The sequence below is a fragment of the Drosophila mojavensis genome, unplaced genomic scaffold, assembly GCF_018153725.1.
Source record: "Drosophila mojavensis isolate 15081-1352.22 unplaced genomic scaffold, ASM1815372v1 contig_136, whole genome shotgun sequence".
Classification (NCBI taxonomy): domain Eukaryota; kingdom Metazoa; phylum Arthropoda; class Insecta; order Diptera; family Drosophilidae; genus Drosophila; species Drosophila mojavensis.
In genome coordinates, this window is record NW_025318667.1 from 2,817,328 (window position 1) to 2,842,882 (window position 25,555).

Genomic DNA, 25,555 nt, shown 5'->3' on the forward strand with positions numbered 1-25,555 from the left:
TTAAACCTATCAATGTTTTCTATACAAATTAAAATCATACACATTAAACTTGCAGCAATTGATCTATACATATACTCAATAAAAGTGCTACATATATAATAGAAATATAAAATTCAACCTTAATGCTATCCACAAACTTGATTTACTATAACAGTTTTAGAGTCATTGCGAATTTCCACTGAAAAATACCAAAATAATATCGAACTAAACGAATATGATAAGACGATAGTTGCCTAAGCTGATGACTGTCCAGTATTATTTCAGTAGTCGGGATGGTATTTTGTAAATGGCACAACAAGGTCACACTGTTGAGTTAAACATTCAATTTGTCGCTGATCTTCGTGCGCTCGAGTTGTTGACGACGCATTTATTTGATTGTTACTTTCGACATTTTGTTTGTGTGTTCTGCTGCCTTAAAGTACGCGCGCCGGCTGTTCAAATAACATACGTACGCTAAAATAAAAATTTAGTTTGTTTTTTTGAAACGTAAGGTTCAATGTGCTCCTCTCTGTGAGTGAAATGTGCTGAAAAAGTGTTTTATTTTTTTATTCCTGTAAATAAAAATTGAAACGAAATCGAAATCGAAAACGCAAAATATGTTGCTATGCAGCGAAATGCACCTGTGTGTCTGCGCACTCAGTGAAGCCTGAAGAGCCAAGCCACAAAAGTGTAAAGTGCACTGGCCAGCAACAGCAGCAGAATTAAGCCGAAAAAAAAAACAAATACAATTACAAATACGAAACAAAACAAAGCAACACCAACAGCAACAACAACAGTCTTTTTATTTTTTTTTTGTTTTCATTTTGCAACTCGAGAATTTCGCGCGTCGCTCGCTGCGCTCCAATTGCAGTAGCGCTTGGCTATTGTTGTTGTTGTTGTTGGGCGTGCTTCTCTTCTTCTGCTAAGCGACCCACACACAAATGAGGTAAAGAAAAACACAAGCAAAAAACACAAACATACACACACACACACACAGCTCCCTTTGCTAATTTTACAGCACTTGTAATTTGATGCCTTTGTTTGTTTACGTTTTGCTATTGTTAAACCATGGCGTTGCCAGATCGTTTGCCTGCGGATGTCTTATGCCGCCTAACGGTGCGACACCAATTTCGCGTCCGTTGCGTGCGGCCTTCAATTATAAAACTTTATTAAATACAAAATAATTTGGGCTTTTTTCTGTTGTTCATTTTCCTTTTTTTGCTACTGTCATCGTGTCTAATGATTTGCTCCACATTGGGTTCAAGCAACTAGAAAGTTCTTCTGCGCCACGCCTACCGCCTGTAGGCTGCCCACTTTTCATGCGTGGCAAATTGATTATGATTGAGTTATTGGCTGATTGATGGCGCGCTTGGCATGAAACGCCTGGCGGCTGACTGAGTTAAAGACAAGCTTATGCAATTGCACTCAGCAGCGCACACACACACAGATACACTCACTCACTCACACATACAGATTCAATCAGTGTTAAGCGCGAGGCAAAAGACTTTCGAATGGCGTTTAGTGACTTGTGGGCCAATCGGTTAATTGCATTTCCTGGCCACTCGTCATCATCAACATCAACATTCATTACGATCAGCTTCATCATTATGACCATCATCATTATCATCAATTTGTTAATTGTATTTTAATTACCAGGCGTTGGAGTTACTGCTGTGATGCTCTGGTCACACTGCGGAAAATTGCGGTATTTTGCAGTATTGCAAAATGCATAAAACAAATATTGCGAGTGGTCCGAATGCATAAGCTGAACCTAATATATACCCTGTAATTAAATTATATTTAAATGAGGGAGAAGAAGATAGGGTGAATTCGATTTATAGCGAAAAGGAGCATGGAAAAATTTTGTGTGGGCCTCAAAGTCTATAATATATAATAGAGCTTATCTGAGAAGTGAAATCAGAGTTAAAGGAATTACTATGGCCTGGCAGTTCAGTAAGCCATAGAGCTGAGGCTGGGAAAGAGCGAATAAGAGAAACTTTCCTGATAATGAAAATTATCCTATATGAACACATATCGTTAGGACAATAAGGACTGAATATCCATTCCAATAAGAAATCTTAGCAATATTTGCCATATACGGCTTGCTAAGGGAATATGAAAACGATAGGGTTTCACACTTAAGAAACTAATTAAAGCTTTGTCTAACTAATGCATGGCATGGCACAAGTCAGAGTACTGTGGGTATTCCCTATAGTGAACATATTTATTACATATGTATATGCAACATATATAATCTAATGGAACTGACTTCAAGCCCCAACTGAGCAAGCAGCTACCCCATTTTTACCACGTTATGCAGGGTATAGAATGCATAATACAAAATGCCAATTCACGTTGCATCGTATCTCATAGATACACAAAATTGAAATTATAAAAAATGTTGTTGCTGCTGCTGCTGCCGCTGTTGCTGTTGCAGTGGCAGTTACTGTTGCAGGCGGCCCCATAAAAAGGCTCCTTTTGTAATTAAAAACTGCCGGCAAAAAGGCAGCGAAAATGAAAATCAGATACTGAATTGACTTACCTGACTGCATAATGCCCGTTCAAATTGGTAATAGTTCTATTTGATAGATCTTAAACGAGCTGCTGATTGTTCTACAGATGTGGGAGACATATACAATGAATGATATAAATAAATATAAACAAAGTTTTTCTTTCGAACTGCTACGCCCCGAAGGTTAAGTCTATAGAGAAGGTCTAACCTAACAGAAGTCGCCCTAAGATATGTAGAGCTCCCTATGGTATAAGGCTTCATAAGCTTGGCACGTCTATCAATTCTTTATCCTCCTAGTCTTTAGCCAACGTCCAGCCTATAGTCAGCTTCTATTGTGAAAACAAGTCTGAGACTGCCCAAAACGATGCTGAAAACTCGAATATGGCTAACCAGCTTGAGCACTCCAGGAAATGCAACAAAACCAATATGCTCGCGTTGCTCACCTGCTGAACGAGTATGTGTGTGTATAAAGAAATAAAGCAGCAACCAGTTGAACGCCCAGCGGCCCAGTCCCAGTCCCAATCCCAATTGCAGTTGCCCAGCCAGTTGGCCGCCTCGGACGGCATTTCTAACAGTCTGGACGGATGGACGCACGGACGGACGAAGTTGGGGACTGGTTGGCGCTGCGGATTGGCATTTGTAGGATAAGCAACAGCAGCAGCCGCAGCAGCAACTGTTGCAGCCGGGCAAACAAGCGAGCCAGTTTTTACTTAACAACAACAACAATAACTGCTGCCACAACGAGAACAGCAACAACAACAACAAAAGCAGCCGACAAACAAACAATTTCAATTGCTGTTGCATACCTTGCAAGGGTATCTCTAAGTGCATGCAAATAGTGGGTAAGGGTGTACGGGTCGGGAATATCCGACTGGCAGAGAAGCTAACGTTGATAACGGTTAGTCTGAGTAGGTTTGGCTGTGCGAATAATAAGGTGTATATCCTCATGTATATATGAGTAGATATGGCAGTCTATGTCGGAAGTATCCGACTAGCAGATATGCTAGTTTTAGTGCGAGTGTGTGGGCAAGTATTCAAAGATTTCTTTGATTTCATGTGAGTCAATATATAGAGTGGGTGGCATAGAGCATATTGGTTGCTGTGCCAATATTGTGTGTAACAGACAGTGGAAGGCGTTGGCAAGCCCATCAACCAAGTGGGAAGACGAGCTTTGTGAATCACTCAGCTTGCTCCATCATGGAGGAGTTTGATATAAAAGACAACTCTGCGTAGGATTTCAGGCATGCTCTTAGGATAGGCAAACCGTGTGCATCTGCCTAACCATCTTGATAATCTCATGAATACTAGAGATTAGATAATGGAAAGGTATATGTTAGTCTAATGCATAAAACACTCGCCTAATAGATATTTATCGATAACTCATCTAATCAGTAACCAGATAGATCTTATTGGGTTTTTAGGCATAACTTGAATATCATCCAATCTAGAGACTGTCAGTTCGGTATCTGGGCAATTCATATAAATAATATATAAATATTTTAGATTAAGGCTAGAACTGGATTTTGACCTCATAATTGATCACAAATATTTCCATTTCAATTACTAAAGATTTGAACTGTGGTATAAACCTACATTTGAATATTACCACTAAAAACTTTATTAGGAATGTTCGAGATCACTTAGCCTGTATGAACAAAAAGTAAATGAAGAGGTCATCAAAGGCTCTTTACAGCTTACACGGCATAGACGGTATATAGTCGGACACTCCCGATTTGTATTGGTTTTATTCTAAAAAAGCAAAAACACTTGTCTTCATCTACAAGTTTCACTCTTTCTAGTTCTTTTACCAAATTTCGTTCAGTGTAGGCTAAAAGCTTCGATAAATCATTTACCATTCAGCTTGTCTTCCTATTAGCAATTATGTCTTTGGTATATCTAGTTTATCGAAATGTATTTACAAGCTTTTCTTCGACATCAATTTCGCTCAGTGTATATGGCTCTAAAAATTGTGGCAAATCTCATATTCTAACCTGTTTTAACTTTTGTTTTTCATTTGCCAAATGCATGCAGAACATGGAGTGTGTGCGAGAGAGAGAGAGAGAGTGAGGGATATATATACATATATATATATATATATATATATAGAGAGAGAGAGAGAGAGGAATAGGAGCAGTCAGAAAAGTCTTGTTGCAACTTTCGCTGTGCAGCCGAGGGGGAGGCGGTGTGGCAGGCGAGTTGACAGAAGCGTAGATCTCTTTTTGTTGTTGTTGTTGCAGCTAACTTTATCAGACGCCACGCCCAGTTAAGCCAGTTTTGTCTTGTGGGGTAGACAGCTTGTAATTGTTGTTGTTGTTGTTGTCGCTGTGGGCAGCTGCACGCTTGCCAGCTGTTGTGGCGCGTCCGTTTGCTGCGGCAGCTGTGCGCGTGGGCAAACGAATGACTTAGGCAACAAACTTGCCGCACTTCAATTAAAAACAGCAACAACGATAGCAACAACAACAACAATGACGATGGCGAACAAACATCAATTTATGCAAAACAATTCAATTTTTGCCGCGTCGCTCGCGCGTACGGTCATTTACCCTGACAATCGCATTAGGGCGCAACAACAACAACAGCAGCAGCAGCTAAACGTACTTGAAACAAAGTTTCGTGTCACGCCTCAAAAACATCGTCGAACGTTTCACACGCTGCTGCAAGTGGGAGGCAGTTGTTGTTGATGTTGTTGTTATTGTTGTTGCTGCTGCTGCTGCTGCTGCTGCAGGTGTGTGGGAATCTTGGCAAAATAGCAAAAGTTCAATAGCATCGCATCAGCAGCTGCTGCTGTTGCTTCTGCTGCTGCTGCTGCTGCATTTACCTTTTACCTACACTGACAAAAAAAAAGATATATATAATATATAAATTCATGAACTTTTATTTACTAACTACATTTCCCTCTCACAAGCCGCACATTCGTTAGATGGAACTTTAACGGTTTGTTTGACTAGCAAATGCCTTATGAATGTGTTCCATAAGAACTCTGTAAGAACTTTTAAAAAGTCTTTCCATAGTAACCTGAATTTATAATCATTACAAATGTATCAATTATTCATAAATCAATGATTTTAAGAATTTACACTTAGATCATTTTTGTTGAGTTCTTATTAAAATGGAACCCAAATTATATAAGTAAAAGTGGTATAAAATAAAAACAGAATTTAAAAGTTTTTTAGATTTTAATATCATAGAATATCTCAAATATTATCGATGTTATCGATAACAACATAATTATCGCAGCAAACTTCGCTCTTGCCTGGTCATGCCATTAGCATATATAAGGCTTCTTAGCTGTCAATCTATGCAACCTATATACCCGCTTCGGAATTATGCTGAGTGTTTACCTAGAATTCATAACTTTTATAGCCAGCATCTTTTCGCTGAGTGTATTTGCTGCACAAATGAGTGGGTGGCTGGCTGGCTGGCTGGCTAACCACTAAGTCATCACAACACCTCGATGCCTCTCTCTCTCTCACGCTCTTGCCCCTTCCCCCTCCCGCCTCGCTCTCTGTGCAGCTGACGCAATGGCCAGGCAGCATCTTTGCATCTATGCAGACAGCGCGTCGCGGCCAGATGAAGACGTTTCCATTTTGTTGTTCACATTTGCACGCAAATCCATTGTAACAAATATCTGGTTATTCACAAGGCGTGCCCCGCCCCCTCGCCGACGCGCAGCTATGCTGATTGTCGTATGATTTGAAGCGCAAAAATTGTTGCCGCTGTCGTTTCACTGGTTGCAGCAACTGTTGCTCATATGTGGCAATGGAACAGCAGCAACAGTTGCTGTTGCTATTGCTGCTCTCTGCGTACTCGTTGCATAAGGCCAATTGGCGTCGCTTCGCGTCGTGGGTGAAAGCGCGCATCCTTTCAAGATGCTGCCAATGGTTCTGCAATTAAAATGAGCCGCATGCAACATGTTGCTGCCAATGCCTGCCAGACGCTGCCACAGACACTTATATATATCGAGAGAGAGAGGTAGGAAGGAGGGGAGCGGGAAGGGGGAGATATATATCTGGTAAAAGTCGCAGACAGCTTTCACCTAAAAGGAGCTGCCGGCAGCAGCAGCAGCAGCAGCAACAGCAGCAGCAGTCAGCCAGTTAGCTTCCTTGCCAAATGCAGCATCTGCAGCCAGCATCCTACTCTAAGCCATCTCTCTGTCCGCTTGTCTCTTTCTCTGGTGGCATAACCCACGTTGACATTGGCGATAAGTTGCCAAAAAAAAAAAACAAAAACAAACGAGAAGTAAATATAAAATAAATTTCACCAGAAAAATGCTACATGCTTGGCTTGGCTGCTGCGGGCCAGGAGAGTGTGTGGGCCAAACGGAAAAAAGGGTGTGGAGAGCGGGCAGCGGGCAGCGGGCGGCTGGTAGGGGTAGCAGGCCGCAGAGGGGTCGGGTGGGAAATTCGACAATTTGTCACGTTGTTGGCCAGTCGTGCGTTTATTTGTCTGCCTGATTGGCCGCATGCAGCAGCGGAAGTAAAAGCCTGCAGGTGCGCATCCCAGCTAAGTAAACAACGAACAGCACACACACATGCACACATGCACAACACATGTCGCTGTCTGTGTGTAATTCGACAATTGCGCGAAATTTCTCTTTTATTTATGGCAATTTCTTTTGTCTCTCACGACACAAAATCAAATATTAAAATGATGCGCATTGAATAATAGCTAAAGCTAAAGCTAAAGCTAAAAAAAAAAAAGGAAAACAGCAGCAAAAAAACAGCTAAAATAAAAGCTAATAAAATCGCATGTAAATATTTTTTAGTTACTTGTCTTTCTGCCGGAGCAATTAAAACATATATGCGCATAATTAAAGCACTCGCTGCCTTTGTCAGCGCGCCGCGCCGGCAGTTCCCATTGCAGAACGACCGAGCGGGGTATATTGGCTCACAGACAGTGTATGTGACGCAGGTAGTGTAGAGGCAGGCTGATACCAGAGGGCATAAAAGTCTATTCTCGATCAGATTGAGAAGCTGATTCGATATAGTCGGGTGTGTCCGTCCGTTCGCTTCTCCGTCCACCTGAACTCACATATAAGGACTTATCGTCTACTTATGCTGGGTATCTTCTAGTCATACAATTATTTCGTGCATTCGCCATTCATACAGGGTAGCTCGTAGCCATTCAGTACAGGTGTGCTCGTGCAGGGTATCTTCGAATCATGGAGGCTATCCTCTACCCATACGGGGTATCTGCTAGTCGTACAGGGCATATCACTCACGTCTAGAGTATCCTCTAGTCATGCAGTGTATATTTTACCCATACCGAGTCTACTCACGCACAGTATCTTCTAGTCGTGCTTCCCCGCATCTTGAGCGCTTTTAGTTGTTTCTCTTAAGTCATTCGCATGCTCACAAAACGAAAGACTTAGGCAACGAACTTGCCTGGCCCTTGACTCGGTGGGCAGAGAACGCTGTGGCAGTGACAGCCATTGGCAATCGCGCCGCGACTTGAAATTTTTCACATTTGTCATTTGTGCCGCAGCGCATTCTTGCCTTCAGCTGGCTGCATGCCACACGTGCCACAACTTGTGGCAACAGCTACAAATTGGACTCGGGCGTTAGCTGCAGAAATTACTTCGGCTTGAAAACTGCTTGCAGATAAGAAATGAAACGCAATAAACTAACTTGTATGCTCCAGCTGTTGCTGTTGACGTAGCAGACAAGGAGATACGATCGGTGCGTGAGCTATATATAGAGTATATATCTGTAGTGTATATAGGAAAGATATGATTCATATAGATAAACATTTGAGTTTGTTAAGCAATCTGAGAGGGAAATTCGAGATCTTATGTTTTTGTGAGCGATTATTGTTATAGGATTAGGAATTGACTATATTTATAACTAATTAAGATTCTATTTACATCGAGTGCATATCTAAGATCTTGACTGGGCAAGAGTTGGAGATTGTAGCTTGGGACCTATGGCTAAAGAATTGCCAATGCTTGTTAGACTGTTAGAAAATGTTGCACAGTTAATTATAATAAAATGTAATGATACTACTGTTAGGAAACTCTTTGCTTTAAATTAAATTAAAATTAAAATTTTATTTAATTATGAATGGGACTAATCAGATAGACAGCAAGGCAGAGGAGTATTAGAACTCACACAATTCATTCACTCAAACTATTGCAAACACCAATCATGTTCACTTAACAGCTCTGCAGTGCTGCACTGTTAAGCAAATGTTAATCGAGAGCTGAGCTCAATGAACCAGCTGCAAAGACAAGATCTGAATCACATCATTAACAATTCGAGCCGATTGGCAGCTGTTACTTAAATGTTTCCACATCGCAAGAATCTCTACTTAACATTGCTGTAATCAGATCTTCGACTGTTAAGCAGCTGTAAGGAAATGTTATGCTTAGTAGATTCACAGCTAGATCGGAGGCTGCTCTATGATAATGCACGCACAGCTCATTTCTAGTGAAATTTGTTCATTCAATCTATCAATCGTGCGAGTTTATTGCGAAATATTTAAGCACAAAAAAAAAAATAAACAGCTGAAAAGCTGGAAACCTAAAAATCTGAGCTGTCACGCACAACAACAACAACAACGAGAACTAGTCGAGTGCTACGTGATGGCTGCTAAATAATTAATGTTTAAGTGGAGCTTGGGTTTGGGCAGCACTTTTTTTATTGGAGGCTGGACATGCGAGAGAGCTGCAACAGTTAAAGCAACAGAAGCAACAACAACAACAACAAACATATATTATTATGAGAGAAAGTCACGATTTACACAAAAACAAAAAACAACCGGCAAAAAATAATTACAACTGCCTCATGTTGTTGTCGTCGTTGTTGTTGTTGTTGTTGTTGTTTATCGTCTTCTTATTTTATATTTCGAATAGCAAGCAACAAGCAAACACGATGTAAAACAAGCTAAAAGAAGAAGCTGAAGAACACGCAGCAGCAGCAGCAGAAGGAGCAGCACACGCAACAGCCTGAAACAACAACAACAGCAACAAATTTTGCTTGTAATGAAATTTATTTTATGTTTTTTGTAAGCAATGAAAAAGAGTGTGAAAAGAACGAATTTGAAATGCTCTGAATTACGAAAGGCTTACAGAAGATGCAGAAATACTAAGAGCAGCTGTAGAAAGAATTGTAGAAGTCTTCTCTATATATAGAAGCTTGCAAGCATATCAAATTAGTAGTAGTAGAGTAGTAGTAGTAGTAGGAGTAGTAGAATAGTAGTATGACAGTAATACATTAGCATAAATTGTAGTATGTGAGTATGTGTAGTATGAGAGTAATCCAAGAGTATAAAGAGTAGCAGAATAGTAGTAGTAGTATACATTAATTCAAGAGTATAAATAGTAGTAGAGTAGTAGTAAAGCATTAGTGTATATAGTAGTAGGATAGTAGTATGAATATAATACATTATTATAAATAGTAGTAGAATAGTAATATGACAGCAGTACATTGGTATAAATAGTAGTAGAATAGTAATATGACAGCAGTACATTGGTATAAATAGTAGTAGAATAGTAGTATGTCAGTAACACAGGAGTATAAAAAATAGTAGAATAGTAGTATGGCAATAATACAGGAGTATAAATAGTAGTTTGTCAGTAATACATTGGTATAAATAGTAGTATGACAGTAATAATATAGTATATATAAATAAATATGACAGTAATACTTTAGTAAAGATAGTAGTAGAATAATTGTATGACAGCAATACAAGAGTATAACTAGTAGTAGAATAGTAGAATGACAGTACAACATTACTATAAATAGTAGTAGAACTCTAGTATAATAGGAGTAAAATAATTGTGGAATACAATCTGAATAACAACCTTGCTGAGGATATCTTAAAGGGAAATTAAGTGTTCATAACGTTCAAAGCTAACTCTAAGCATGAAATAGCTGTATAAGAATAATAAGCCGTAATTCGTAGTTATACTACGGATCATAATAGAAAGTTTGATCAGTATATAAACAACAGTATAGAAACAATCTAATTTTATAGAAATAACTTTGTGTAGAATCAATAGTACCTCTGATAGATCTGGGATATATGAGAACGATAGAGCTTGCTTGATAAATATTTGTATATAAACATATTTACAGTGTGGTATCCTGGTAACACAATGTTAACACCAAAACAAGTAAGAAGGCTCCAGTCGAGACTGCTCGACTGGGAGATACCCTGAACCCTCCAAGCTGATATTCTAATCATTCTGCACTTCTTCTATGCACTCATACATACACATGCACTTATAAGCACGCGCTCTGCTAACTGCGCAGTAAGCAGCGGCTACGCTTGGGCTGCGCTGCAATGTGGGCAATATTATGAGAATTTATTAGTTGAATAATTTCTCTTGTAGTAAGAGTATCTTTATGAAACTTTCAGAATGTGTTCATATAGTTAAAATGTGTGTACATTCCAAAGCACAAGTCTCTAGTACTTGAAATGCGGTTTTTACAAATTGGGGGCGAAGGGGGCGTGGTATCCAAAATCTGTAAATTACAAAATCTTTGTGTCTATTAACTCTATATACATCGCAAATTTGAAGTCTCCTGGTTGAAAAGTGCTCAAATTAGGCTGAAAAAACAATGTCGATTTTTCGATTATTCTCGATAAAAAAGTTATCGGATGAGTTATCGAAAAAATAAAGCAAACTCGTACTGCCTATGATATACACGAGTATGCATGCCAATTTCAGCTCTCTAGCTCTTATAACTTCTGAGATCCTTTTGCTCATACGGACGGACGGACGGACGGACGGACGGACGGACGGACGGACGGACGGACGGACAGACGGACAGGGCTATATCGACTCAGCTCGTCGTCCTGATCAAGAATATATATACTTTATGGGGTCTGCGATGATTCCTTCTGCCTGTTACATACTTTTCACAAAACCATTATACCCTGATTTCCCATTTTCAATGGGTTCAGGGTATAACAAGAAGAGGAAAATAACATTGATAGAGGCAAGACGTATGCCCTGTTGAATCGGCTAGAGTTATCTAAAGTTATCTTAGGAAATTCTTGGTACATTAGTAAACCTATACCATTGTTGCTGACCAGGGAAATACATTTATATATCAATTTAGCATCAGAGCCAGTGACTTGCTTGCTCTGTGCATTACACTAGCGATTTGTGATTATGCCCTCAAAAAGTGCTTTAACGACTTCTATGGAAATTTCAACATGACTTTACGTATATTAAAATCAAGAGCCATGACAACAATGCGATGCGATGCGATGCGACGCGTCGGTCAAGAAAGCAGCAGCAATTGTTGCTGCCGTTGTTGTTGTTGTTGTTATTATCGTTGTTATTGTTATTGTTGCTACAATTTTATTTTCAATTGTCAACGAGTGGGCGTGGCCGGAAGTAACAAGTGCTTAGAACTAATTGCCAAGTAAACAAGAAACAGTCGCCGCTTGAGGTCAGCGACAGGTGAAAGGCCAACGTCAAGCCAAGCCTCGCTGCGCTTGACTTTCCCCTGTCCAGCGCCTGCCAGATAGCAAGAGAGAGCGAGAGAGGGAAAGTGAGAGAGATAGAGGGAGTGTGAATGGTGGGCAGCGGGCGTAAACTGTAGGAAGTCTCATTGCTGCCATACCCATTAGAAATGGAAGAACTGGGAAGAGGCTTGCGTTAATCGAAGAAGAAGACGTCCACGTATCTTGATGTTGATCTCGAAGAGAACTTGACTGAGTGCATACGCTCTTGCTACCGTACGGTCGTGCCTCCATAAGACTTGAGCTTCACTTTACATCTAGTCTAGATTGATGGCAACAGCGTCTAGGATATCTACTAGTCGAGCGCGCGTGACTTTCACTTGTTTCTTTTCTTGGCCGTAATTGTAACTGCCAAATAATTTGTTGCGCAGCTCTCGAGCTAAGCGATTATCATTATAATTATGTTCAATGCGGTTGCGATTGCGGTAGCTCGTGATTAGCCAAGAGCGCTACAAAATCTCGACACTCCAATGGACAGCGGACGCGTGGATCTAACAGAGATGCCGACAACAACAACAACAACAACAACAACAGCGGATGTGAATGACTATTGAGAGACAGCCAAACGGATGCTGCTGATGAAAGGCGAATGACGCTCAAAGTCAAAGTGGAATGCCGCGCATGCCTTTGCCATGCTTTCCAGCACCAATCAATTCGATGACTTTGACATTGGGGGTAGTCCATTATTAAGCTATCGATAAGCTATCTATTGCTCAGACTCTGGCAGCCTCTCGACAGATGCCAATCAAAGAGTAGCACAAGAAATAAGTTTCACATTTCGCCTGACAAGCGCTCGAATCGAATTGAATTGCATGTGCTCATTTGCTCAAGCTCCTGTCAAGCTCATGTCAAATGTTAATGGCAGTTGTGAGTAAAACTATACTTCACGCTTGACCTATGGATAGGTTATCGATTATAGATTATATTCAACTGTCAGCTAAGGCTCATATTTTGCATATTCCAGTTTAACTATTTGTCAAGCTCATGTTAAATGTGTATGTCAGCTTCATGCTTGACCTATGGATACGTTATCAATTGTATATTATATTCAATTGTCAGCTAAGACATAAGCTTTACATATTTTAGATTTAACCTCCTGTCAAGCTCATGTCAAATGTTTATGGCAGTTGTGAGTAAAACTATACTTACTTCACGCTTGGCCTATCGATAGGTTATCGATTATAGATTATATTCAACTGCCAGCTAAGACACATATTTTGCATATTCCAGATTAACTACTTGTCAAGCTCATGTTAAATGTGTATGTCAGCTTCATGCTTGACCTATCGATAGGTTATCGATTACAAATTATATTCAATTGTCAGCTTAAACACAAATTTTACATATTTCAGATTTAACCTCCTGTCAAGCTCATGTCAAATTGCGTATCGACACTTTTCAGTAGCTAAACTTACTATATACTTGACCTTTTGATAGTTTATCGATTATAGATTGTATTCAATTGTCACCTAAGACATCATTTTCCACATTCCAGATGAACCTCTTGTCAAGCTCTTGTCAAATGTATATTTCAGTTGGCTATGAAGCTGCTTTGTGCAGGCTCAAACCTCTCATTGTCTTATACTAAGGCTTAAAGTGTGCTAAATGACATTAACATTCCTTTAACATAGTCTTAAAAGGGAACTGATTTCCCACTATGAAGGCATTTAATATGGAATTAAAAAGGTTTTACGCGTGAAACATATCTTCCTTCTCTTTTCTGCCACGTCTCGCTCTCCCTCTCCCCGTTCCCCCCTCAAGCAACTGCTTGTAAAACGCACTCCAAGCATTGTCGCAATAATTAATCTCTATTTTTGTTTACATCAACTCTGTAAAATCTCTTTTAATGCTGTCCCCAAAACATAACGAGACCAAACCAGAAACAAAAACAAAAACAAAACCCAATTTCGAAATTGGCAAAATGAAATGTCTGGCATATCGTTCGCTCCGCTATTGCCGATCAAATGGGACGCAACTCGAGACAATTTACCGCCACATATTTATGAACATATTCCGGTGGCGCCTCGTCGATTGCCCCCGAACTTTTAGTTTGTTGCCTAAGTCTTTCGTTTCGAGATGGCGGCAGCTCGCAGCTCGCAGCTTTCTGCTCACAGTTCGCAGTTCGCAGTTCGGATGTCGAGAGTCGAGTGTCTTGAACTTTGTTGCCCAGGCTACCATTTGGGCATTATGTAAAGATCGGGGCACAAATGATTTATAGAGCCGCATAAACAGTTAATAAATACGTTGTAAATCGCAGTCAACAAAACATTTTGATGGATCGAATGGGAATGGAACAGCAGCAGCAACCCAGCCAGCCAGCCAGCCAGCACGAAAAATGAAAAACTGAAAATGTAGAGGAAAAACTGAACAGACCCAACAACAAGATTTGTCTACGGCATAATTTCAATAATAAATTTCCATAATTTTCAACTTGTTTTGCTGTCGATTGGCGATGCTTTGTTGTTGTCGTTGCTGATTGTTGTTGTTGTTGTTGTTGTTGTTTGTTTGCTGCAAGTGAAGCGTAGAATTACGTGAAAGAAAAGTGAAATTATGCAGCATGTAGACGAAACAACAACAACAAGTTGTTGCTGTCACAGTTGTTATACGTATGTCTCTCTCTCTCCCTCTATCTTTCTCTCTCTCTCTCTGCCTCTCCCTCTTTTTCTCCATGTGATGCGTGAAAGCCACCACAAACGTTGACGCGTCGCCTCATTCGATGCGTGCGACCCAATTTCCAAATTCAATTGCAAGTTCAAGTTTTATTTCTATATATGTATCTTGGGCACATACCCATTCGAGTTGTCGCAGGGTATGCGCGACTCAATAGGCCTACTTGACTGCAATTTTGGCTATCGTTCAGCCATATGCTTCAACTTAAAGGGACGATATAGGAGCTGATGCCATAGGAGTAATGTAAACAGATATTGAAAAGAAAGCAGATCGATTGATAGCGTGCATTATTTCTGGTTAGCTCGATCAAATGACAGCCTTGGCCTAAGTTTGTTTTCAGTTCAAGGTTAAGTTTGTAAGGAATCACTGCAATTTCATGCTCTTTCCAGGTTGGTTGTTCCCCCACTGATTGCAACGACCAATCGATTATCGTTTTGCCCCCATAATCAGCCGCGTTGCATCAGTTGCTTGGCGCAACAACTGTGTCGCAGTGTCGGAAACTATTTTTAATTAGATCCACACATTCGAAAAGCGTTCGACGATGCATAATCAAATGCCAAATCGAATTGCCTATTTCAACAGCTGTGTGTTATCGATAACTCGAGCAGCTGCTGAAATATACTTATGGGAGATTTGATTACCCTCGCTTGATTAAGTAATGTGAGCGTGATCGGTCGTGCTATTTCACTCTTATTCGGTCTGTCACTCTCCTTCTCTCTCTCTCTCTCTCTCTCTCTCTCTCTCTCTCTCTCTCTCTCTCTGTCTAAATCTCCGTCTCAGTCTCAGTCTCCCATTCGTTTAGTCTGTCACTCTCCCCCTCCCTCTCTCCCTTAATCCCCATCTCAGACTTCCTTTTGCTTAGTTTGTCACTCTCCCTCTCTCTCTTTCTCTCTCTTGATCGCCATTTCAGTCTCAGCCTCCCATTTTAGTTTGTCACTCTCCCCCTCCCTCTCTCAATCTCCAACTCAGCGTTCCTATCGCTTAGTCTGTCACTCTCCCTCTCCCTCTTGCTCTTAATCTCCATCTCAGTCTCCCTTTCGCTTATTCTGTCATTCTCCCTCTCTGTCTTTCTCTCTTTTGATCGCCATCTCAGTCTCCCCTTCGCTTAGTCTGTCACTCTCCCTCTCGCTCTTCATCTCCATCTCAGTCTCAGTCTCCCTTTCGCTTAGTCTTACAGGGTATCTCAAGCGTCGATTCATGCCGTATGCTTAGCTCCATTGAAGCTCGCTTCTGCTTTAAGCACATTCTTTCACTCCTCAATTGACACGCAACGCACGTTTGTACACATGCCACCTTTCTCACACACACACACACTCTCTCTCTCTCTCTCTCGCTCTCACTCACACTCTCTCTGTCGCCTTCTCTTTGCAGCTGCGCCTGAGGCGGAAGCAGAAGCAATACCAGCAGCGAAGATGATGATGATGATGTCGCCAGCATCGGCCGCGGCCTCGGCCTCGACCGACTGCAGCAGCAGCAGCATGCAGGGCTCGACGACGAGCAGCGCCTCGAGCGATGTGATGACGCTGACCACAACGGCGGCGTCGTCGTGGTGCGCCATGCCGGCCAGCACACGCTTGCGAGTGGTGCGGCTGGTGCGGCCGCATCAGCGCCGGCTGCTGGTGGTGCCCGAGCGCAGCGCCGCATTCGGCTTTGCGGTGCGCGGCGGCAAGGAGCATGGGATCGGGTTCTTCGTCTCGCACGTGGAGCACGGCGGCGAGGCGCAGCTGAAGGGCCTGCGCGTAAGTGGATCAGCCCAAGAATGTGGGTCAGTCACGCAGCGCACATTATGCCAATTACGTGACTGCACCACCCAGTTGAGCGAACTTCGTTTCGATTCGGCGTTAAGCGTGACTTTCCCTAACTCCCATTCGATTCACAGATTGGCGACCAGATCTTGCGCATCAATGGCTATCGACTGGAGGATGCGGTGCACAAGGAGTTCATCCAGCTGGTGGCCAGCCAGGATCGAGTCACGCTCAAGGTGCGAGGCGTGGGCATGCTGCCAGTCAAGGAGTAAGTGTGCATCCAATCATTAGAGACTGATTCAATTGAACATGACAATGCGGGCTAATTGATTGATTGATGGTTGATGGTAGATGAGTTTGATTGATTGCTTTAAGCTGAGTAAGTTAGAAGTTGATTGTTTTAATTTTATTTTCCAGCAATTTTGATTGATTATATTTTGAAAACTGATCAAAATGCTAGCACACAATGATTGATGAAGATGATTGACTGCTTTCAGGTTGACTCTGGGAACTACTTCAATCAAATAGCTTAAATTGAGCGCAATCTTAGCACAGAGTGGATTGAATCCAGTTCCCATTTGAAGCACAAATTTGATTGATGATGATTGACTGTTTAGTTTATATTCATAAATGATAGAGTTTAATCATAACTTGCGTTTGGTATTAAATTAAATTATGTTCTGCCCTTCAATTCAATCAATCTTGGTTGAATTTAACGCTGTGATTGATTCTATGATTGACAGTGATTAATTTTTAGTATAGAATTTATCATCTGACTGTTTGTTAGATAATTTCAGTCAGGTCTGATTGATGCATAAGATGATTGATATTCTGACTGATAGCTTCCGATTGAAATAGAATGCCTGATTGATTCGCCTGCAGTGTATGATTGATTGACATGTCTCTCTAGCCACATCCCATGATTGACGCAAGTCACAATCTATAGAGCAGATTGCATAATTATACACGCTGATTGAGTCTTGATTGATAAGCACATCTCGATATTTGCAGCCAGCCGGATGAGCGTCTGTCCTGGAGCGTGGTCAAGCTGCCCAGTGTGAGTGGAACGCCCTCGGAGAGCTCGTTCAAGGCGACGACGGATCGACGCACGGCCAGCCGGGACATCAACGTGGTGCTGCATGTGGCGCCGCGCACCAAGCTGGGCCTGGGCATATGCAAGGGGCCCGAATGGAAGCCGGGCATCTTCGTGCAGTTCACCAAGGAGCGCAGCGTGGCCCGGGAGGCGGGTCTGCGGCCGGGCGATCAGATACTCAGCGTGAACAGCATCGACTTCTCGGACGTGCTCTTCAGCGAGGCCGTTGCCGTCATGAAGGGCTCCAGCAAGCTGGACATGGTGGTGCGCACCGCCGCCGGCTGCGATCTGTTTCCCGGCGAGTCCAGCGGCTACAATAGCTCGGCGAGCTCCGTCACTGGCGACCAGAGTCCGTGCTGGGCGGACGCCAAGTCCAAGCGGTTGACGGCCGTGCGCGAGGAGCCCACCCAGGCGGGTGGTGCGGCGGTGCAGCACAAGCAAGTGAACAAGACCATCATCAAGCTGACCGAGAACGGCACCTCCATCAACAGCACCTACATAGCCAATGCCTGCGGCACTCAGCGTGAGCACGAGCAAACTCTGGAACAGCTGTCGGTCAGCCGCAGCACCACAATGCGACGCAGCTGCTCGGTGGCTGCACCCACACCACCGCCGCCAGCTGCAGCGGGGGCAGCGGGAACAGCGGCAGCAGCGCCGGCGCCAAGCAGCAGCAGTGCTGGCAGCAGTCTCTCCAGTGCCATAACCGAGGAGCTCAAGAAGCGCAAAGAGGTAAAGCAGCAGAGCTGATGTGCGGCAGTATACCCTGTAAAGGATTGCAAAGTGTATATAGATGGGAGAGCACGACAGTTTTTAGCTCAAAGACCTATGCAATGTGCTTTCTCTAAATTGTTTGGTATGCGCTCAATATATACCCTGTAATCAGCTGTATTTAGGAAGTATACATTTTTGTCTTCAACTCATGTTCCTTAAGGCTTAGTGGATAATGCTTGGGCATTACCTTTGCATTTCGATAACATAAATATAAATATATCGATATGCTTATCGTTTGCGTGAAACGGTCAATCGATTGGCTGTCTTCCTCTCTATAAGCTAAAAGCTTATTGTTCTGTTGGCTTTGCTTAGTCTTGTTCCATAGCTACCAGCTATATCAACGATATGTATCGATCAGTCTTAACCTCAACAAATCGATAAACATCGATAGCCCCGAGTACGTCTTAGGCCGCAAAATTTGTCAAGTACGTCAGTATACTCGTCATATGTATCCAGTAGTATCCTGATAATTAAAAATCCGTTTTTTTTCTCGATTTATAGAGAAATTAAAATGATCGATATTTATTAGGAACGAGTTTCTTTCAAGGAGATATATTTTTTCGATTTATCGTAATTTTTATTTAGTATTTAGTATTTCTGTATGTTTGTATCACAGCAAATGAATTATTTTCCATTTTTACAAGAATCGATAAATATCGATAGTCATAAGGTGGCATATTCCATAGAGATTCTTCCTCATTTTATTATTAAATTATTATATTATACATAAAATATAATTCCATAAGTTAGTTAAATTAAAAAATAAAAAACTGAAATTTGCAGAGTAAAATCGAGTTACAGCGCAGCAGCTAATCGAGCATGATCCCTTTCCTTTTCTCGCTCACTATCTCTCTCACTCCCACTCTCACTCTCTCTTTCCAGAAACAACAACAGCAGCTGGTGGTGGGGCAGCGGAGCAGCCAATTGAGTCGCGATCGCGATAGGCCCAGAGATCGCGATCAGCGCACTGAAGATCGACCACACAATGGCGCTGGCAGCAGCCGCAGCATTGCACAAGTGTCGCACAAACGCGAACGCAATGCAGCGAGCGGTGCAGCCAGCGGAGGTGCGGGTGGTGGCGCCGGTGGTGCAGCAACTGCAACTGGCGATCAGCACACGGCGCTGATGGATGAGTTTAAGCGCGCGCATCAGCGCATGTTTCGGAACGGGTTCCATGAGAGCGAGCACAAGGTGAGCTGGCCAAAAAAATAAAAAATAAAGTAAAATAATAATAGTTGTTGCTAGTGGCTAGTTGTTGTTGCTGTTGCTGTTGCTGTTGCTGTTGCTGCTGCTGTTGCTGCTGCTGCTAGTTGCAACACACAAAGGCAAACCAGCAACAACAATGGCCACTTGCAAAGGTCAAGAGAGCTGCGGACGGCACTTGCTGTTGATTGTGTATAGGTGATTATAGTTAGCGTAAGTAGTAGTTGTTGTTATTGTTGTTGTTGTTGTTGCAGTTGCTGCTGGTGCTGCTATTCCAGCTGCTGATTGTTAGCCATGTGAAGTATTTGTTAGCCACTTGAGTGAAGTCAAGTGAATGAGGGCACAACAGCCAGTGTCTAAGGCAACAACAGAGAGAGGGAGAGAGAGATACCAATATGTAGAAGGCAAACAAAGAAAGAAAGAAAGAGAAAGAGAGAGAGATCAAAGAAAAAGATAGAGAAAGGAAAGCCAAAGGATTGCTACCAAATAAGCTCAGTGATTAGTAGAGCAAACGTATAAAATAGTTAAACTAAATTGAGGTCATCTAGGTACAGTAAACACATTGAAAAGAGAACCAGCAAATATCTCAGCTATTCCTATGGCAAACCTATTGATATATGTGCCTGTTACAAATACACGTAACAAAAGAGAGTAGAAGAAGGGACTAAGCTAAATAAAATCTTGATTAGTAGCTGATCTAAAATTGTCCATCACAGGCTCTCTAGAGAAGAGGCACAATGCGCCAGCTCATACGAACTACCAGATATTCAACTGATTGAGAGCATATAACTTATAGATATATACATAGATATATACATATATTTGGTATACTTTCTAGAAGTAAAGGAAATGCCAAAAACCACTCTAGGAGCTAGAGCAATACTTTTCTGAATACTTTTTTGTTCTTCCTTCATCTAACGATCATATCAACAGAAAACCAACTGAATAGCTTTCAAATTTCAGCTCTATAAATGTGCAAAATATTATTGTTAACCCCATTCGATTGGCCACAACCATAATAGGCGTATATATACATATATCGTGTCTGGCTTATCTATAGATAAATGCTTACGTAACTGAGCTATCACATTTTTGCTATCCGGCTATAAAATTGCGCGAGATATACATTTCCGATTTTCTAGCTTCAATCGCAATCGAATAATATAGAAAAGATAGAGCGAATTCTGATTTGCCAAATGCCCAGTGAACACTCAATGCGAGGATATCATCAAGACTGCACCGAATGATAAGACTCTCTCTGTTGACGTGGCGTGCGAGTATTAAAACAATATAGATAGGCTTAACGGAGTTCGCTATTGACTTTTACCCCAAGCTAATCGCAATGAAAGCTGCATTTTTCTAGTGAAAAATAATAATCTACATCTAATCTAGACTATTTCACTAGATAGACAGACAGATAGATGGATGGATACACTAGCGAGGGTGGCGTTCGGCTGAGTCTATGCATTTGTGCAAATATTTTGACCTGAGCTAATCTTATCTCTTGGAAGATTAAAGAGAGAGCGAAAGAGATAGAGCGAGATAGAGAGAGAGCCACTATAATTAATTAACCAACTGCAAGTAATATAGATCCAGAGATATTAGATCTTGATGCACAAGTTGTTTGTCACGTATATCCAGATAGAAAATGCGAGAGAGGGAGAGAGAGAAAAACAGTGAGAGAAGCAGAGAAAGGGACAGAGCGAGAGAAAGAGATATAGATAAGATTGTATTTATGTGTATATATGTATATGCATATTTTTGGGAGAGTATAGAGTTTTAAAGAGCTTATAGTACTTATAGAACTCAAACCTAAACCAGAACCCTCAAGTCCTTAAATCGTAATATATGACTTGTTCATGTTGATAAAACCGATTAATATCGATAACAAAATTACAACTTACAAGCATCTAATTCACTTAATCAATAGCCACAAATTATCGATAACTCAAGGCAACTACTGTTATATAGTTATCCATTCTAGTAATATGCTTGTTGATCATGTTCAAATGACTAGTTTGTCTATAAACATTATATAGAACCAGTTTCATTCATCAAAATCGATCAAATTTTTTAATTTGCATACAATCGATAAAAATCGATAAACAAAATATTGTTACTTTTAGCATATGTCAGATGCGTTTTGAGTGTAGAATCATATTCTGCATTTTGGCATACCCTCTCTACATCCGTATCATTAAGGTGCACATAGAGAGAGACAGAGAGAGAGAGAGAGAAAGAGAGAGAGAGGAAGAGAGAGAGAGGAAGAGAGAGAGAGGAAGAGAGAGAGAGGAAGAGAGAGAGAGGAAGAGAGAGAGAGAGAGAAAGAGAGAGAGAGAGGTATATATATAAAGAAAAGGAGAGGGAAAGATATCTTTTGAAATCAGCTATAACATGAATGACAGCAGTTGGTGTGGCCTTGCCTTGGTATGTGTCAGTCGTGTATGCCCTATGGCGGCGCTCTAACTTGCAATTGCACAAGCTGCCCTAGCAATGGCTAAGCAATAGGCTAATCAGTTAAATATTTGACAAATTGTATAGGCACACACACACATACATACATATACACTCGTGGCGTCTGTTGAGGTGTTTATTTTGTTGACCTTGTGTCACCGGTGACTTTTGTGTATTCTTCTTCAAAGTACTGTAAAAATGAAAAAAAAAATAAATAAATAATAAATAAATAAATAAAATGAGCTTCGCTTGCGTTATGCAATTAGTTGGCTTTCCCTTTTTTGGGCAGCAGTATTTTTTTGTTTTTTTTTTTTTTTTTTTTGTGTTTATCTAATTGCAACAATAGCCGTCGGCTGTCAGCAGCCGCACCACCCGCACCACTGCCCATGAGTCATCCCATCGGCAAGCAGAGGGCAGGTGCACGTCTCTCTCGCTCTCTCGCTCTGTCGCTCTGTCCGTTATCTTATCTCATGGCGCTGCGGCGACAGGTGAGCAAATCGCGACGCGCTGCTATTGCTCTGTTCGAACTGTTTCAGCTCCAGTCGAGCGAGCGATTGGCGAGCGTCAACAACGGTGCAACAAGGGAACAACAACAAGAACAACAACAACAACGAACAGCTAGAACTTCTAAAGTTTTCAAATGAGTTTGCTACGTACCAAAAAAGGGGGCGGCAGCAGCAGCGGCGACAGTGGGCGTGCCAGCGAGATGCCCACCATGCGTCCCGTCTCCATGGGCCGGCCGCTGGTCATAATGTCCACCTACGAGGTAGCGCTTCAGCAACTGAAACCAAAAATCAATTAATTGGGCAATCAATCAAACAATCAATCAATCGCATTTCATTAAAATCTGATTTGTTATTTTCGTTACTCATTTGTCGCTTACTTTATGTTGGCTCATTAAATATTTTGCAGGAGCGCGGCGAGACGCTGAAACGCACTTCGATTATGCCCGATGATAGCTGCTATCGCAACAACAACAACAACAACAGTAACAGTAACAGCAACAGCAACAATAACAGCAACAACAGAAACTATAGCAGCAACAGCAACAGCAGCAGCAACACCAGCAATACTGCCAACAACGGAAGCAATCGCATGTTGCTGCTCAATGGTAACAACAACAACAACAGCAATGTGAATGGAACGCCGGAATTGCCACCGCCGGTAAGTGGATTGAAAACGAAATTGCAAACAGCTGCCAATTAGAGCTGAAAATTGATCAGACTCTAATTGCACGATCTCCAAATGATATCAATTTGCTGTATGCATCCAATCGACTAATTGAGCTGAATATATCACACGAGCTTTTTGATGAGCTTTAATGCGCTTGCGTCGAGTGCTTGCTGATAGTTCGGCGACTTGAATTAGCTTTTGTTGGGCCTCTCTTTGCAAGTCCTTAGTCTTATATACTCTGCACCTATTAGAATTGGGAAATCAGGGAACAGTCGAGTCTCGATAATTTTTACTCCACTTAATCGAAAACCACGTTAAATCGAAAATAATTCTTTTTATTCCCTTGAATGAAATTCGTTCTCGATAATTTGAGTTGCTGTGTAAATCTGAAAAAAAAACTGATTCCCTTGTCATTTCGAATTACACAGACTCGACTATATGATGTTTTTTTTTTTTTAAAGCTATTTAATGAGCTTTACAAATAATTTCTGTCAAGTTTCTATCAGCTTACGTTCAGCTAAAAAGCGCTACCACTCCATTATTACATGTATAAAATATATTCAACTAGCTTTCGTTGAGTTTTGAGGAGCTTGAATGATCTGCCGTTAGGCTTATATTGAGCTTAAAGGAGCTTTAGTAATTATTTTATGCATATTTTGAGAGAGCTAGAAACTCATTGAGTCACTGCGAATTTGAGTCGAGTTTCAATAAGCTTGGACCAAGCTGAAGCTAATTGCAGGTCTATAAAGCGCATTCAGCTTTTGACGAGCTTAGTTAAACTCGAATTAACTTGAATATAATTACAGCTAATTTGAGTAAAGGTTAAGCAAATGTGCTTACAGTGAGCTTTGCTAGTTTAGCATTAAGCCTAAATGAACTTTCGTTAAGCTGGAATTCATAATAAATCAAGAAAGCTTTTGCTTATCGAAAACTAAGTCTTTAGACTATTCAATTGCTTAGCTTGAATGCTTCAACTATTCACGAGTCTTTTTCCATTTGTATATCCAATAATTTAGCACATTGAGAGCTTTCAGTATGGGAAAGACTTTAAAATTTAAGCTCACTTTAAGCTCTGTTACACTTTAAGCAATTCAAACGAGTAGAACAATTATGTGGAATATCTAAATTTAGCTGCATGAGCGAGCATTGCGCAGTCGACTATGCCCGATTGCAGCATTCTTAGTTGTTTTAGATAGCTTCTGCTTCTTTCTTCTTTATTTCATTTTCTTGCCACGCTCGCAAGTTGATTTATATAAAAAACTTATCAAAACTTATCTAGCCAGTCACTCATGCCATACCCCCCTCTCGCTCTCTCTCTCTATCTCTGCAGCCACCTCAGTTTGCCAATCCACAGCAGAAGCAGCAACAGACGCCGCCACCACAGCCGCCCGCACAGCTCAAGCTGAGCATACCCAACGGCAGCGGCAACAGCAATGGGAATGGGAATGGACAGCCGCTCTCCGCTCGCAGCAAGCCGCTGAGCTCAGCGTCAGCATCAGCATTTGCATCGGCGTCGCCTCTGTCGCCCGTGCGCAGCCCCAACGTCCAGATGCGTGCGCCAGCAATGCCGCAGCCCGACTACGATGCAGCAACGGCAGCGCCAGCAAATGGGACGCAGCAGCGACGCACGCTGCGGCTGGGCACGGTGACGATTGGTGAGTACAGCGGGGAGCAGCGCAGCAAGCGGGAGATGTTGCGCAGCACAAACGCTGGCAGCGCTCAAACGAATGGCATACTCAAGAATGGCAATCGCAGCAGCAACAGCTTCAGCACCAGCAACGGCAACAGCAGCAGCAGCAGCAACAGTCGCCAGCAGCAGCAGCAGCAACAGCCAGAAAAATCTATTAAATTTGGCAACTAATAAAATATCGAAAAATAAAAACATTTGTGCAATATGTTTTAAGCAGACGTAGTACAAAAGCAAAAAAAAAAAAAAAAATAGAATTTATAAAAATATTTTTTTTAATATATTTTATATATACATATATTTTTTTTTTTTTTACATATTTTGTTGAATAGTTGTTATTATTTAACAATTAAATGTTTAGCTGCTATTGATTAATGTACGTAATTACTATACTTAAACTATATACTATATATAACGATTTGTAATAAAAGCCGAAAGCAAACAGACAAAAAAAAAAAAGCAAAAACTCTTTGATAAGCTGTGAAAATATTTAGCTGCTTGCGTCAGCTCTTCAAATTGTTATTAGACAAGCCCAAAAGGCAAAAGATTGTCATATACCTTTTTTTAGCTGAGCTGATTTTGTTTTGGTTTTTATCTATTCGATTGGGCACTTCAATTAATTGCGATGTGCGCGGACGATTTGAATTTGGCGCCAACAGTGAAAGAAAATATCATTGCAGACTTTTAGGCGGCCGCTGAAACTACATTTAACAGTGCTGTTAACACTTAACAGTTAGCTGTTGTTCGCTCTCGCCCAGAATCGCGAGCGCATGCGAATGTGACGTCACACTAAC

At 41.5% G+C, this 25,555-nt stretch overlaps 1 protein-coding gene across 1 annotated transcript; it reads left to right on the forward strand.

Moving 5' to 3' along the window:
- Positions 1–322: 322 nt before the first annotated feature.
- Positions 323–25,014, forward strand: LOC6585498 (putative uncharacterized protein DDB_G0277255). The gene is made up of 7 exons (XM_032732809.2): positions 323–925; positions 16,007–16,374; positions 16,515–16,648; positions 17,392–18,202; positions 19,127–19,435; positions 22,814–23,065; positions 24,405–25,014. The coding sequence occupies exons 2-7, from the start codon at positions 16,048–16,050 to the stop codon at positions 24,933–24,935; spliced, it is 2,364 nt and encodes a 787-aa protein (XP_032588700.1). The 5' UTR covers positions 323–925; positions 16,007–16,047; the 3' UTR covers positions 24,936–25,014.
- The last annotated feature ends 541 nt before the right edge of the window (positions 25,015–25,555 follow it).